The sequence below is a fragment of the Haliotis cracherodii genome, unplaced genomic scaffold (genome assembly GCF_022045235.1).
Source record: "Haliotis cracherodii isolate W230 unplaced genomic scaffold, xgHalCrac1.p SCAF_6, whole genome shotgun sequence".
NCBI lineage: Eukaryota > Metazoa > Mollusca > Gastropoda > Lepetellida > Haliotidae > Haliotis > Haliotis cracherodii.
The window spans coordinates 37,091,559-37,109,119 of NW_027266319.1; the positions used below are offsets into that span (position 1 = coordinate 37,091,559).

General features: G+C 38.7%; 1 protein-coding gene across 1 annotated transcript; it reads left to right on the forward strand.

The window, feature by feature from the left end:
- The first annotated feature begins 1,839 nt into the window (after positions 1-1,839).
- Positions 1,840-17,295, forward strand: LOC139444719 (uncharacterized). The gene is made up of 10 exons (XM_071225649.1): positions 1,840-1,893; positions 6,917-6,980; positions 7,141-7,260; positions 7,346-7,576; positions 9,887-10,072; positions 10,531-10,668; positions 15,221-15,361; positions 15,826-15,960; positions 16,253-16,343; positions 17,133-17,295. Exons 1-10 carry the CDS (start codon positions 1,840-1,842, stop codon positions 17,293-17,295), a joined length of 1,323 nt encoding a protein of 440 aa, XP_071081750.1.
- Positions 17,296-17,561: the final 266 nt, after the last annotated feature.

Below are 17,561 nucleotides of genomic sequence, written 5' to 3' on the forward strand. Positions count from 1 at the left end.
CCAGAGGTCGCTTTTATTGTGTATTTATTGATTTTAAAAAGCTTTTGACTATGTTAATAGGAAAAAGTTGATGCATTTACTTACTACGAAAGGATGTAATGGTAAAATGTCTGTACTTTTTAAAAACATGTATGCTTCAGACAGCGTATGTATATATTTTAAGGTCAATATTGAACATACGGACTGCTATACAACATCCTCCGGTGTACGACAAGGTTGTGTTTTAAGTCCGTTGTTGTTCATATTTTTCACAAACGAACTTGCTAGGGACACTTGTAACACAAGAAATAATGGACATTATGCTCCTTCTCTTTGCTGATGATGTTGTCATTTTTTTCCTAATCAGTAAATGGCTTGCAAAAACAGTTAAATGTGTTTCAGAGCTACTGTTCAAAATGGAGTCTTGAAGTAAATCTGAATAAAACCGATGCTGCAGTTTTCAGAAAAGGTGTTATTGTCGCAAAACATGAGAAATGGTTTCTAGGTTCGTCTGCCTTAAATGTAGTTACTTACTATATATAGTTAGGTCTTATGTTCTCCTCTTGATTGTCATGGTCTATGGCATGTAAGCAATTAGCTGTTCAGGCGTCGAAAGCCATTATGCCTCTTTATAATTTATTCAGAAAAAATAGTTGTGTCTTTCTTCACAGCATGTACCATTTTTGAAGGCAAAAGTATGCCTATACTTTTGTATGGTTCTGAAATATGGGGTGCTAAGTATTACGCTGCAATTGAAAAAGTTCACACTTCATATTTCAAATGTTTTCTAGGGTTTGTTAAGTTTGCCTCAAACAAGGCAATCCGCGGTCTTTATAATGAGGAATGTGTAACTTCATTTAAAATCTAATCATGCACATCACGTGACAAATGTTAATATCCAATGTGAATTGTACTATGGGCATTGACGCCTAAATTACTGAATAAACTGTCTGTCTGTCTGTCTGTCTGTCCGTAGAATTAAAGACGAGTCTTGATTGTACCTCACAATTTGTGAAATGTGGAAAGCTGGGAAAGGGAAAGTTGACTATTGTAAAGCTGAATCAGTTCTCTTGTCATACAGCCTTTTGAGAGTTTTTCGTCACTTTGAATCTACATGCATAGATCTAATTAAATATGAAACTAAGAGGTGCTTTCATTGGTCTCTCTTATAAATTTTCTCGTTCAGGTAGATAATGGGATGGAACAAATGTTATATTTGGGTACACAAAGTACGAGATCTAGTCTACCGGTTGTCGAACTTTCATTTTTGTGGAAGTCTTGGTGGCTGAGCGGGTTAGATTGCTGGCTTTGTTTGCTGGCGATTAGGTGTGGGTTGGAATGACTCAACCCCAAAAAGTACGAGAATCTGTACTTTACTAAGAAGGTGTTACATTTGACCACTTTCTAAATGGCATTGTGTTCATGGGATGGAACTTATTCGACCGTTATTGGACGCTATCTGATCAGCGATGTACTTGATGCATAAATTAAACTTCTTGGTCAAATTTCCTTGTTACAATCACACTTGAAATATTTGAAAGTTGTATTGTGAATGCACATAGAAACCCGTAAAACTATGTAAAATATGCAGCAATGGTACTATAGAGTCCGGATGTGATTTTAGAATATTGAAAAAAATAGTTATAAATAAGTAATTGTATCTATACATTTATATAACCAGCCTTACCCCATGTCTAATAACAGGTGTACCCTGTAGATTTGAGACATTTGAGATTTGTTTTCGAATCAACCCAAAAGCAAACAAGGCTTGCACAGATCATGCAGGGATGTGATAGACAGCATGCCTCGATCCTGTGACCCCTACCTGATTCACTCAATTCACTTCCTGGTAGCCTACACATGCACTCCTGTACAGACAGTGTATTGGACAAGTGTGAGGCGTTGACGTTCGAGGTGAGTACTGACATAGTTCTGTTCATTTTCCTCTAACCTTTTGTGTACGTGAGTGAAATCTCCTCATGTGAATAATACATGATAATATGCATCGACGGTACATCCTGTATGCGTTAATATCCTATTATGTGCCTAGTACTTCTATATTACTTAACTGTGCTGCCCTACACTGTCCTATTTAACCATGCAATTGCTCTAGATTCAAGGGCAGCTATTGTAAACACATGATCACATTTCAACCACACTGCACCTTGTTCAAATATCTCTCCACAAAATATTAGGTTATTCCTTCTGCAAACATAAGTCCCTACTTATAATTACTGAGTACACCTGAAACATCTTGTTTGAACATACAATACCTGTACAGATAGGAGGGACAACCCTGAGTGTTAACGTTTTCCTAATATGTACTTTACCAGCTTTTGAAAAAGAAACACATCGTATTATCCTCGTAATCCGTGTAATGGAAATACGTACAATGTGGACTGTGCTTGGGTCGGCTATGCAGGTAAATGTATGTTGTCCTATATAAAACAGAAAATAAAGACGTTAAAGTAAATGCGTCTTTGTGCAAGCAAAGGGAATCATGACTCAGTTGAAAGTAACTCTTATATGCGTCCAAAAACTTACGGCACGATTTGAGATACAACACGTAAGAAAAACACCTATGAACTATAAACTGGTGGGTATGAAGTAAAAGTTATCTGTTACAGGTTAATGTGGTAAGGTTAAGTCAGTCCCTTAAACAAAACACAAAGAGTAAGAAATATGTGGAAATATACTCGCTTTTAAAATCTAACAGACATGCAGTGCTTCTCCCGGTTAGAATGTATGAGTACAAAAAGTGACCAAATACATGTTTAATCATAGAAAATCTCAACTAACAGCCATCACATGATGTCGACTATATTATGAATCACCATCAAATAGTGATGATACCAGGTGTTTGCAAACCAGTGCTCGTATCCTGCCCCGCTTGTGGCAACCGTCACAAACACATGAAAAAGCAAGTCAATTGTTCATCTAAAAAAAAACACACGTTTACATATGGAACCACATAATATAGTGGATTGTAATTGACATACTTTTTGTCCCTGGTGCGTCAAATTTGGAAATGTCCTCAACATGTCTACCATAAACGTCATAAAGCTGTGGCCTTTAATATTGTAACCCTCATCAAACAATTTTTGAGCAAGTGTAGTACGACGCGTATGACGCTCATTGAAATCTTATCGAGTATGCTCAATTGTACCTCAATAGTTGTAAAATCAAAACAACAAAAGTTGGAGCTGTTGTAATATTGTTCGACACAAAGGGAAAGCTTCATTTTGGAATTTTAGGTCATCCCTTTTGTCATACAGTTTTGTGGACAGTACTTTGTCACTCTGAATCTTAAACACAGATCTGCATGCCAAACAAATGAGGCGGTTACTTCATGACCATATTCCCTTGGTATGAGTTTGCACTTCCGAGCAAACAGATCAGCAGTCATTATGGTATGGTTGGCTCATATATGAATTGGGGTGATATATTGGTATTATATACACATGCACAAAAGTTAAGCGTCACCATATTCATAGTCTCTTGATTGCACGTGTGGGAATCAGAAATACGAAATGTGATTATGTATGACTGAATTAGGCTTCCATAGTTTCATGAACACAAGTTTGTCCAGATACCACAAGGAAAGCGTGTTTTACGTGTTGCTGCAGTTCCCCTACCCTATAAGTAGTGAAATTCAAGTTTCAGACACGTGGTTGCATTTTACTCCTGTGTGAGATTCCCCTTCCAATAGAGGTTGATAATCAGCCATGGTGAGGAGGAAGTTAACGAACGCTGAAAGATGGCAAGTGATAGGCATGAAGAAATGCTGGCATGTCATGTAGGGCCATTGCAAGACAAATGGGTCGTCATCACAGGGTTATCACTCGTTTGATTGTCAAACATGGTCAAACCAATGATGTCAATGAAGGTCTGGTAGGCCACGAAAGACCTCTAACAGAGAGGATAGACGTCTTTTCAGGATAGTCAGACGAAATCCATTTGCCACTTCAACAGATTTAAGACTGCACTGTATTACCTATCGGATACTCTCGACGATGACCGTAAAGCGTCGCCTCAGAGCGGCTGGTTATAACGCCAGAAGACCAGAAGACGCCCTCAACTGACTGAGAGGCACATGTGGAATCGTCTGATATGGTGTCGTGCCCGTAGTCGACGGAACTTGGCCAACTGGCGAAGGATCCATTGGTCTGACGAATGTCGAATGCTGCTACGAAATGTTGATGGTCGAATACGTGTTTGGAGGCAACGTAACAGTCGTTTTGCACCAAGGAACATCCAGAAGACGGAGGGTCTGTCATGATATGGGGTTGTGTTTCCTTCGGCTGCAAACTTACGCTGGTGACAATTCGTGGAAACCTGAATGGCCAACAATACCAAGATGCCGTTCTTCTTCCAGTGGTGGTCCCTCATTTTGACAACCACCCTCTTCAGACAAGACCTGTTTACATGGACGACAATGCTAGACCACACAGATCTCGGGCAGTTTTGGCTTATTTGCGTCAAGAAGCTATTGCCACACTTCCTTGGCTGTAGTCCGGATCTTAATCCGATTAATCATCTCTGGGACATTCCTGGCCGGAAAATCAGACATCGTGATCCCCAAGTTGAAAATCTCGCTGGACTTGAAGCCACACTCCATGAAGAATGGATCCGTTTGCATCAGAGAAGCATTCAACGACTTGTAATGAGTATAAGGCGTAGGGTTGTAGCTGTGGTCAATGTCCGTGGATCATACACACGTTGCTGACGTTTCTATGTGACACCTGATATGGTCTGCTGATATCATGACAGTTACATGACAAAAAAAGTTTTACAATGTTTTCTAATCCTTCAATTTCTGGTCTTCGGTAGAATTCCTTTCTGCTCATATTCTTTTGGAACTCAAGATAAACTTGCTTTGGGACAACTTTTGCATCACGTGAGGTTTACATATACGGCTTATAACAGTCGGACATCTCATTATAATATCCAAACTGCCGGTGTGAGAATTCATTTTTTACAATGAATGATCATTTTATAAATTAGGTAGAAACCAATTGATGAACTCACTATTGTTAATTATGAAATATACTTGGGATAATACTTGTCATTCACATTAAACTGTGGTTTTGAAGGCTAGCGCAATCATATCAGGCATAAGGCAGCAGCTATCAGGTTTTCAAAAATTAATCAAACCATAATCATTGCATTGAAAGGAAAAGAAATAATGCATCCTTTTCTTGCAGGGTATATTAAAGTGTCCACAGACTATAGTTCGTCATTTTTTTACTTCTTTTTAGATACACGTTTTTGACCAAATGTTGATCCCAAACCAAAATGTACACAAGTGCTTGTTCGTGAAATTTGTATTTGCTTTTCAGAAATATAAGGCATTGTTTACTTTAATAAACTCGAATGTACTGTGCATTGTAAATGAAGAATGATTACGATAAAAATATTTAAATTTTATGATTTTATTACAAACATAACGGCTTTGTATTGATCACGTGAGATGTTTCATACAATTATCTTTGCATCAGTAGAGACATTAGTATGACTGAGATGTGTTGATGTTGGAGGTCTGGTCAGGTTGTTATTTATATGAACATTGAATTGTGTTTTCAATGGCTTTGAGTGTAATATCGAATTCTTTGCCTATTGAAAACGTACTATACATGTATCGTTGTAGCATAGTAACGCGAGAGCGTGATGTCACTTTCAAATTGTGACATCGTAAGGAAAGTCGCCCCTCCAACATCTTACGGAACTTGATAACTTTACATTTGTACAGGAGAAAGCCATTTCGATCAACTTGGAGCACGCTTCTCTGTCTCAATTTCATGTTATGATCATTATGCCAAATTAATTCGTCCAGATTAATATTGCACAACAAGCACATTTTGCCTCCGTGTCCTTTGATAACAGTATTTATCATATAATGGGTAGGTTTCTCGGCAGGATAAAACGATATCCGTTGGGGTCATATGCGGATAGAGATGCAAATATCAAAGATCAAGTAGGGACTACTTTCACTGTTTATAAATAAACACGGCGTCGCCCTCGTCATTCGGCGATCGAGTCAGAATTAATCATCGGGAATGTGGAGAAATTACAGCGATAATTGTTATCATTATGAAAAGAATAGTCTAATGTACTGAAAATCAGTGTCTAACTGTGAAGTAGCTAAGGCATTTTACAAGTTTTGGCAACTTTGGAGATATGATATCTGTTCATGTAGACCTCTGCGACTTGGAACCTTTTCCACAAATTTAAACAGTTGGGTTTGGCCGAAATATGGTCGAATTGTTATCTTGTTCGTTTTGTCGCTGTGGGTACATTTGACTGCACTTCTAACGTAATGACAAAACAGGCCAACTGTCCGTGGCCTTGACGTCTCAGAGTCTAGGGTTAGAGTAGCTTCCCTTTGACAAAGGGCAGTTACTCTAGCGGACAGACTGATGGATTGCCGCGAAAGGCAGTTAAAAACAATTGTTGTTTTGCGTATATGTTACTTCGCCACTGTATAAGAAACATATTCCAGTTGGAACTTTATTGGCTACTGTCACTGTCCGTCTGACACATCACTTATCCTGTGACGTAATAAATATTAATGCGCGTATTCCTGGAAAACACGCAATGTTTCACTAATGTTTGTGAGAGAGGGAAAGCGATTTTTAAGCACAGAATTAAAGAAAGACATTAAATGATAAAGAGTTTTTGACGCTTGTGTTTGGGGATGGTAAATATCCTGTATTAGGAATAAACACTATGTATTCCTAATGCAGGATATTTACCATCCCCAAACACACTCGCGTGATAACCTCTATATATATTCGTCTAGAAATATTGAAAGTTTAAGGCTCCCCTATTCTGATACTTTAATCGAAGCATGCTGATATATCTGTTATAAAACGCACTCTGGTGAGATTCGCTATTTATGTTATATGAATTGTGAAAGATGAGTTGTATTTTCATTTAGGTATCCGTCATGGGTCGGTTCTTGATTGGACTGCTGGTGGGCTGTGTCACCGTCACCCTCGCAGGTAGGAACGCTATTCACAGAATGAATGTGAAATATGTTTAAATATTTGACTTAGCTGTTTGTTTGATTCACAAACAGTTAGCTATCCTCAGTCCTAAATATTTTCACTTAATATAAATGGTGATCACTATCAATAAGTGGATGTACCGTTTTTTAACCAGATTCAGAGTGTCACTGTACCACCACTTCTGCCTGCACCGTGTTCCCTTCTACTCCCTGTAGCCAGGTCGGCAGTCCAGACAGATGTCAGGAAGGATGGTTCGGTCCTTACTGCCAGAAACGTGAGTGAGAGGTCGATGGGTAGATGTAATATCACAAATCCAAATCACTGATCATTGTGGATTTGTTATGTATTTATATTTTCAGAAAATATTGCATTGAGGAGAACATGCATCCAGAGCAGTACATACACGTACGGTCGAGCATATATATACGGAGCAGGACTTGCTGTAGATGGTAGAGCCACCACAAATGTCAGCAGCACGCCATTAACATGTGCTCATACAGAGCAAGAGACAGATCCCAACTGGACTGTGAACTTGAACACTTCAGTTCCAGAAAGGATACTACACATCAGAATGTATCTACGTGATAACCGTGAGTACACTCACACATGAAGAGGCCCGTGAAGATCCGGGGTGGAATAGGTCTTCAGCAACCCATGCTAGCCGTAAAAGGATTGGGTGGTCAGGCTTGCTGACTTGGTTGATGCATGTCACCGTATCCCAATTGCGTAAACAAATTGCCCTGCCCACCTAAACTAGAGCTAAGAACGCCAAACTTGCAGCGCGTACCAACAGTGGACCCAGTTTGTTACAGAGGATATTGTCACAGCTCGCTTTCAAAATTTGAATTTAGTATATTTGAATCAGTTTTACAATAACAAAACATGCAACACGTTTGAAATGTGTTGTTTCTTTTTCTACATTAACGGTATTAAATGCCAGTTAACAATTGAAGTTAACATCGGCGAGTGCGCGAATGCCAGTTGAATTGAGTCACGTGTGGACGTAACTCTTACAACGGCTCAGCTAATGTACAGGCTTATTTGCACAGGTACTTAATAATACAGAGACAAATTAATGTGAAAAAAATGAATGAAAATATTATCCAAGATAGCAACAGACAGTCATGAGAATAATTTATAGAGTATAGAGTAATTTATATACTAGAATAGTTCTTTCCGTCTCACTTATCTTGTATTTGACAAGACAAGACTACTCTATCATAATTTGCAGAAGTAGGTGACAGTTAGAAACAGACCTCCATCCCATGTTACAGTAGCAAGTGGGGCCCCGCATAAGCATAGGTTCCTATAATTATTGTTTTTGTCCCATGGAAATTCTAAATTCCGTTCGGTGGTCTTGATTGTGTATCATTGTACCCTGACGGTGTGGGATCTTGCTTCGGATTTCAACCGCAGCTTTGTAAGGGCCAGAACCTATTATGTACAAGCCGTCATATATATAGTACTATGCAGAGTGTGCGATATGACGCAGCAAATAAACAAATAGCGCAATAACTTCATTTAGTATAAAACGCATTTAACTAGACAACTCAGAGCAGTAGTGATACCGGAGCAACTATCTGTTTCTCAAATAATCGATCTGAAGGCTTTTGAAATTATTATGGTTCGCAAAATAGACGTCAGATCGTGAGTATTCTGTTTGCATTTATCCATGATACGTATCGTGTGTAAATTTGATCAAGGTGATCAAGAATTCATCAAATGCGAAGTTGGGAGACTTCATTTTCTCACAACAGAGTAACAGTTCACCTCCTGACCTTGTGACCACGTCGTCTGCATAGGACAGGAAAATTCTAAACTTGCCTGCTTTGACTCTTTGCAAATCTTTAACACTGTTAATAGTCATTAAGGACTACCGTACTTTATAGAGATCATAGCTAGATTAATACGTATCAATTCTCTTTGTAATGATTTCACCTGATGAAGGAGTAAGCGTATACTCCGAAACGTTGTGTTCCTCATGATAAAGAAGTTGACATCCATAAATTCTCTTCCTTATGTGTTTCACTTCTAAATGCCTTTCAAAGACTTAACTCTCGAACAGTTACGTTTCTGGCTTCATCCAGATTTAAGCTTGCATGAATTTCACTTGGTGTTTTAAAGTTAACTTTTATTGCAAGAATAACATTAATTCCATGAAATACTATATGTTCGTGGACAACTTTCCTCTCTTACAAAGTTATCATTTCGTCATCATAGATGTATAGTTCCTTTTTAAACTGTTTCTGAACATGAACAGTCTTCTACTTCCAGTCAGCCCTTCGACTCACCACGTCCATTTCCTGTCCATATGGGGTTAACGAAGTGATTTGGTTTACCGACACTTTACATTTCCTAGATATCTTCAAGTAGGATGTTCAGCTGAATACATACTTCCACTGAATGAATACGATAAAAGTCCAATTATCTATATCTCTTTGTACGGTTTTTGAATGATTGTATATTGTTTTGTTTAACACACTTAGCAATAATTCAGCTGTATGCTGGCGGCTGCAAAAACCGCTTCTGGACCAGACAATCCAGTGAGATATTATGAATGATCCACTGAGCTTGACCACCCGATCGCCTCTTACCACCAGCACATGTTGCTGTGGGCCCATTCTTACGCGGAATCTTCACAGGAGGCCTTTAACTAGTCACATTTTTTATTGATCCGTGCTTGATCACATTTTGTATTCATTCTGTACAGGGGCTTCCTGCCTGAAATGGCAATTAAGTGGCTGCAACATGTTTTCTTCAAATATTTTTGAATTTACTTTTCTTGTTGGTCGTGAATGGCTCTTGATGTTTTCCTTTTGTCTCATTTAGTTTCATATAGTAAGGTCTGAAGTTGACATTTTTATCTGTGCTTGATCACATTTTGTATTCATTCTGCACAGTATTAGAAAGAAGCAACGGCATGGAGATACTTGTTGGCAGCCAGATGTGCTACAACTGGTCGTCAACTGAACATCCTCCTCCGATAGCTAACGTCACCTGCCGTCAGCCACTGATAGGAACCACGGTCACAATACGGATACCTGGTGACCTGAAATTCCTTACTTTGTGTGAAGTGCAGATATTTGGTAGGTCATGGCCTGTGTGGATTCACCAATTTGAAAATGTTGTCATATGGTATGAATAAAGAGGTTCACTATCCATACATGTATGGATTGATATGTTTGTTTCATATATATTAGAGAGGAAACTGCTTTCATCACCAAACTTGTTGCACCTATCCATCGAGACATGTAATCTATAATATAATCCTTTATAAAATTCAAAGTGCTGTTTCACTGTGATTATCATGACGTGCCATTGTATCCATGGTCTTTTGAAGGAAGAAATGTCATATCTTCCTGTATTCACCGTGTAATCAGTTGGTTTTTTTTAAATCGATTCATCGATCATTTAGCTGCAATGAAATATGTTTACATCAAATTGAACGTAACCGATATCCGATGATAATATGAACATATTCCGTCTTCCATTGGACACAGGTCTACATATGTACATGATGAATATATTTCAATATGTTAATCAGTTTGCAGTGATGGCTGGTTTTCTGAAGATTGTGACAAACAGTGCCGGTGCCTTAGCAGTACTGATGTATGTGACAAGATCACTGGTCACTGTTCTAGTGGATGTCTCCCAGGATATATTGGTTCCGACTGCCAAACAAGTATGTAATGAAACAAGAACGTTTCACGGGAGTAATTAGGGGATGTTTCGTATACGCTCAAATACATTTTAACTTTGAACATACCAATATCGTTGTAGTAAAGACAATGTACCTGTATCTTAATCTGTTGGTGTGTGGGGCGCTGAGTGGTATATTTAAATGCATTTTCCGTCAATATTAAGAACGTTTGTATTAAGTATTATAGTTAATCCTCGAGGTAGGGATTCGATGGTATTTTGGGCTGAGCAAAATAATTATCTAATGGGGATTTGGAATCTACCTCAAACGAGGAATGGACATGGATTTTAACAGGATTTAAAGTCAAGCCAAAAGTTGTTTTTACTGATTGATGTTATGTCAGATTGATCCTCGGGTACACAGCAGCCTTATATGTAGCATTGTTTTAAATATTATTTGTAGAATGAGAAAAGTATATATATATATACTTTTGTTGTTGAGTATATATATATATATATATATATATATATATATATATATATATATATATATATATATATATATATATATATATATACTCAACAACAAAAGTTCCTGTGACACCACTATTTTAGTGTATTTTTCAAAAAAGTAAAGTTTGGTTTGCAGTATTGTAGCACATGTATGGAATCAAGTCACTAAAACGCAACTGCTACAGAAAAGCAGGCATTCCATGCAAAAGTTGACTTTTATGCAAGTCCCATGCATTTCACTACCCAAGAATGGGTATAAAAACATATGCGTTAACGGGATTCCATATGCATTGTTTAGCATCGTGCTGACAACAACCACTCAGAAAAACAACAAAATTTCGCAATTATTCCACATTACGAAATGCCACGCCTGTCCGAAAATGGGCGTCTGCGAGCCATTGGTATGCTTCAAGCAGGATCGAGTCAACGTGATGTTGCAAGACAATTTAACGTCCACAGAAACACCATTTGGTGTTTATGGCAACGTTGGCAACAGACGAATGCAGTCAGAGACCATCCTCGGAGTGGCAGGCCACGCGTAACCGATAATTGAAATCGATTGCAGCCAACAACAGTGACTGCAAAAGCATCCCTGGCCTTCGACGAATATCTTCACAAACCGTATGTTGTCGCCTCAGATGTGCAGGGATTGTCGCCAGAAGACCTGCCAGAAGTCCCATTTTGACAGAAAACCACCACCAAGCACGTCTACAGTGGTGCAGACAGCGTCTACGCTGGACGGCCATGCAGTGGGAACAAGTTCTATTCACTGACGAGTCTCGTTTTCACCTCAGCCACAGCGATGGACGGATTCGAGTGTACCGACGTCGAGGTGAACGTTACGTCAATCATTGTGTCATGGTAGAAGATCGGTTCGGGGGCGGCAGCGTTATGGTATGGGGTGGGATTACAGCAAGACAGAGGACCCGTTTGATAGAGGTAGAGGGAAATCACAATGGACAGCGCTACCGCGACGAGATCATCGGCCCTGTTGTTCTATCGTTTTTGCTTCGTCGTGCCCCAGACAATACCTTTCAACATGACGAGGCTCGGCCTCATATTGCTCGACTTGTTCAGGATTCTCTTTAACAAAACAACGTGAATGTCATCCCCTGGCCGGCTCGCTCCCCTGATCACTCACCAATCGAGCACATGTTGGATGAGATGGATCGGCGCCTTCGACGTCAACCACGTGTTCCACAGACACTCCAGGAACTTCGAAACATGCTCCAGGAGATATGGACAGATATCCCACAGGAGTTTGTGCGACGCCTGGTCCATTCCATCAGACGAAGATGTGTTGCTTGCATCGAAAACAGAGGTGGACACACACACTATTGATTTGTAAATTGACATTTTGGCATGTTCATGTTTTTTTTTAATGAAATCATGCATTTTCTGAAGTCAGTATGGCAAATTAAACCATTTGAACACTTACAGGGGTCTTTTATCTGTTGCAAACCGAAATTGTTTCAGATTTGGTAGAAAACATAACTTTGCATTACATCTTATTCAATGTCACAGGAACTTTTGTTGTTCAGTATATAAAAAACAGGAACCTGTCCTGGAGGATGTGCAGCAGGGCGGATTAATGACAGCACATGTCTACATGAGTACACATGACTTAAAATAAACAGATATACTTCGATACAAGGTTAATGAAGTAGAATTCGAATCCATAACTTATCCAATTTGTGCCTGTGGCCATGCCAATCATAACATGAACTGTACAGGGACAAACAGTAAATATTGCTTTCTGAAAAGACAGTGCGAATATATATATATGTGATTAAATACTGTGGGTATATATATTTATCATATAATGGGTAGGTTTCTCGAAAGGATAAAGCCAACGGATAAAAACGATATCCGTTGGGGTCATATGCGGATAGAGATGCAAATATCAAAGGTCAAGTAGGACTACTTTCACTGTTTATAAACAAACATGGCGTCGCCCTCGTCATTCGGCGATCGAGTCAGAATTAACCATCGGGAATCTGGATAAACTACAGGGATAATTGCTATCATTATCAAAAAAACAGTCTAACATACTGAAAATCAGTGTCTAACTGTGACGTAGCTAAGGCATTTTATAAGTTTTGGCAACTTTGGAGATTTCAATTTCGAAACAATTTTGCGAGGGCACGAGGCCGAGCCAAGCGGGATCAGTAGCCATATCTGTGCTTGTAGACCTCTGCGGCTTGAAACCTTCTCCCCAAATTAAAATAGTTGTATTTGGCCGAAATATGTTTGAATTGTTACCTTGTTTCGTTTTGTCGCCGTGTGTACATCTGACTACACTTCTTAACGTTATGACAGAACAGAGCGACTGTCAACAACATCTGACTGTGGCAGTCACGTCTCATAGACTAGGTTTAGAGTAGTTTCCTTTTGACAAAGGGCAGTTACTCTAGCGAATAGACCGATGGATTGCCGCGAAAGGCAATTTAAAACAATTGTTGTTTTGCGTATATGTTGCTTCGCCACTGTATAAGAAACAGATTTTAGTTGGAAATATACTGGCTACTGTCACTGTCCGACTGACACATCACTTACCCTGTGACGTAATAAATATTAATGCGCGCATTCCAGGAAAACTCGCAATGTTTCGGTAATGTTTGTGAGATAGGGAAAGCGATTTTGAAACACAGAATTAAAGAATGACATTATATGATAAAGAGGTTATCACGCTTGTGTGTTTGGGGATGGTAAATATCCTGCATTAGGAATAAACAATATGTATTTAGCTCGCCAAGGCTCGCTAAATACAATGTTTATTCCTAATGCAGGATATTTACCATCCCCAAACACACTCGCGTGATAACCTCTCTCTATATATATATGATTAAATTCTGTTGGTATATATATATATATATATATATAATCAGACGTACATCAATTTAATTAACCTTGAGTGTCTGTTGTAAAAATAAAACATCGCCTTAGAATAAGAATGTCAGAGTATCTCGCGTCAGGTGAATATATTGTCTAGCCACACTGTTGTGATGGATGTGGTTGATGGATGAATGTTGGTGAATGGAGAATTATACTCATTACATTTTTTTTCAGGTTTTACGTCCTGTAACGTGAACCATTTCTGTTTAAAATAACTGATTTCCCCCTCCAAACAAGATAGTCAACAAATTATGCCTGTAAACCGATCTGTATAGTCACCTTTAACAGAACTCAACTCAAACATACCCATTATAACGCAATGACCTCAATTAAGCATCGATGATTAATTAAAAATACCCTTACATGGAATGAAAGTATTCTAGCACTGGGTAAAGTTTGTAATCAGACACCGATATCTTCAAAACAGTGAAACATAAAAACTCCAACACATCCATTTATTTGAAAGGAAACAAGATGCAGTCGAAATATTATGCCTGACTATCCGTGACATAGTTTGCTTGTTATTTAACGCCACACTAAGCAATATTCCAGCTCCGACGTTCATACGATTTGCCCCTCACTCCTATGAAGGTTTCAATGAACAAAGTGAAAGTCAATTCTTAATTGTTTACAGACCGCGATCATATTACTGGAGTATTGATGCGATAAACAACAAACAAGAAAATACGATCGCAGAATATACGATTTTATAGCTAAAATGGATAGAATAATCATTAAACCGCCCGCATGTTATCAGCAATGAGCGGGTCACTGTAACTTGATAATGCCCTCATATTGCTTGGCGACGGGCCATGCCCGTTGTTAGATGACGTCATGGGATAGGATCGGTGACGTCACGTTCAATAGTGACGTCATCTGGTTTGATCTATGGGGTTTCCATATTTGTAAAAGTGGGTCAGTGACATTTGTGTTGATTGCAGTAAATGTTTTAAGCCCTATATTTTTGGTTCTTTTTATTTGATAAACAAATTCCATCTATTTTAGCTATAATAACGGTAACGCTATTTTTCAGAGCATTATCATTTGCAGAAGCCCTCGGTCTTTTCAACTGCCCTCCTTCGTCGGGCCGTTAATAGAAGACCTCGGGCTTCTGCAAATGATAATGCCCTGAAAAACAGCGTTACCCTTATCACATGGAATATTAATTTCGTGAATATGTGTTACAGCATGTCCAAATGGCCTTTATGGTATCAGCTGCTTCTCCCAATGTGGACACTGTCAAGGTGGTGACATCTGTGACAAGACAAACGGAACTTGTCCTGGAGGATGTGCAGCAGGGTGGCAGAGTGACACTACATGTCTTCAAGGTGGGTCTGTATGATATTAGGTGAAGGCCTGTCCTACAGAATACAATAACATAATGTATTCATTATGTGCTTGTGGGGTTACAGCATGTCTAGATGGTTCCTATGGTATCAACTGTACCTCCCAGTGTGGAAACTGTCTTGATGGTGACATATGTGACAAAACAACAGGAACCTGTCCTAGAGGATGTGCAGCAGGGTGGGTTAATGACGGCACATGTCTACGTGAGTATACATGACTCTTTTGCAGTTAAAATAAACAGATATACTTCGATACAAGGTTAATGAGCATATGTATTCAAAACATGCATAACAATATTAATAATAAATTATGCTTATATACTGTCATTATATTCTTAGATTCAAACCATAATGTGATGGCCACCAAATCTACAAATGTCAACATTTATTGATTAAATATAAAACATGGTACTTGTACTTGAAATCATTTCATATATTTCACACAGACTGTGCCATAGGAAAGTATGGGAATAACTGTACATCAGATTGTGGATTATGTAAAGGATCCAAGGCCTGTGACAAATACAGTGGGGAATGTCTTCATGGCTGCATTGGTAACTTCATGGAACCTTTATGTCAAGGTAAGACGATGGGAGATATTCAAAGGTAACAAGACATTTGATTTACCAAATGTTCAGTTTCTTTGTATAGCAAATTCTTATTCTACATGATAGTTACATATGTCACAAACCAAACCTAGGAAGGCATATGTCAGGAGTTACAATGACCAAAGGAATTTCAGAATAGTTTTAACACTTAACAAAACATGCCTAATGCAACTACATATCAATAACTGACGTATATGCTTCTGTAATACATGTTTCATGTTTTGTAAATTAAGTACAGATTTGTCTGTTTCTCTGACCTCTGCAGAGGAGGGGTCCAACTGGGGAATTCCTGTAGCAGCTGTCCTTTGTATGTTGCTGATCTTCACAGTGATTGGGGGAGCCATATACATCCGACGGTAATATAATTTGCCTCCTTCATACAAAGATCAACACGTTTTCAAACCTAAAAGAAACTCTCTTTATTATTCACTCGTCATGGATTCAACTTAACGGGAATATTGCTACTTGGCGGGGTAACACCTGGATCCGCGCCAAAACGGTTTCACGGGTCATGGATCCCGAAATTATCTCCAAATGTACGTTGATGTAACTCTATCTACTGACACATTAACTGGCGATATATGGTGTCCCTTTATTAGTCATTGTAACTTTAATTCAAAACATTACAACGTTTCCAGTTTGTTTAGCTTACCTGGCTCGTTCTGTGATTGAACTGATTATTAATGTTACTTGATATCGTGAAGGTTCTTCTCTATGTCGCTTCTAGTCTTGAGGACTCGGTACCTTTACCGGTATGCATACTGGCGTTTATATTCATGTATATTCTTGCAGAATTGTTACGTTTTACTTATAAATGCGAGAGAAAGTGGTAACCATCGAAAATCCAACTGCCAATAAAAAGTGTGCATCATAGTCATACTTCACACTAACCTCGTCACCTCCAATTACAAAATATAATGTGCAAATTATACAGTAAATAATCACCCACTGTAGATGTCATGGTTACTACAAGACTTGTGTTTCAAGAAGGCGTTAGAATTCAGATAGTTTTGAATCGTTGACCAACACAATATCGTACACACTTGTAACCTCTCTAATTTACTTTTAACTGTTTCCATAATTAAGACCATGGATGTAAGTTTCATTCAGTTGGACTTAATAACAAAAGATATTTTCCACATCAGATTGATGAAACAACTGGAGAGCTTGAAATCTAAGATGTCAGAGGAACACTATGTGAATCTTGATGAGAAGACAAAGGTCCAAGCAACAGAAAGTACCTACGAACATATCGACAATGCTACTCCTTACTACAATACAGTTGATCACGTTCAGGATGAAACTTGATGGTTTGATCTTTATCCCCCCCCACACACACACACATACAACCACCCCCCACCCCCAGCCAGTCTGTTCGTCCGTCCGTTTGTCCGTCCGTCCATTTCCTTTTCCGGGGCAGAACTCGAAAACAATTCAGTGTATTTGATCGAAACTTGAAAAATCTATCAGTCACATATTGAAGTTGGACAAGTTGGACAAGTTGGACTTAGGTTCTATAGGGTAGATTTCGTTTCCGGAGCATAACTCAAAACCCATTCAAAACCTTCCAACAA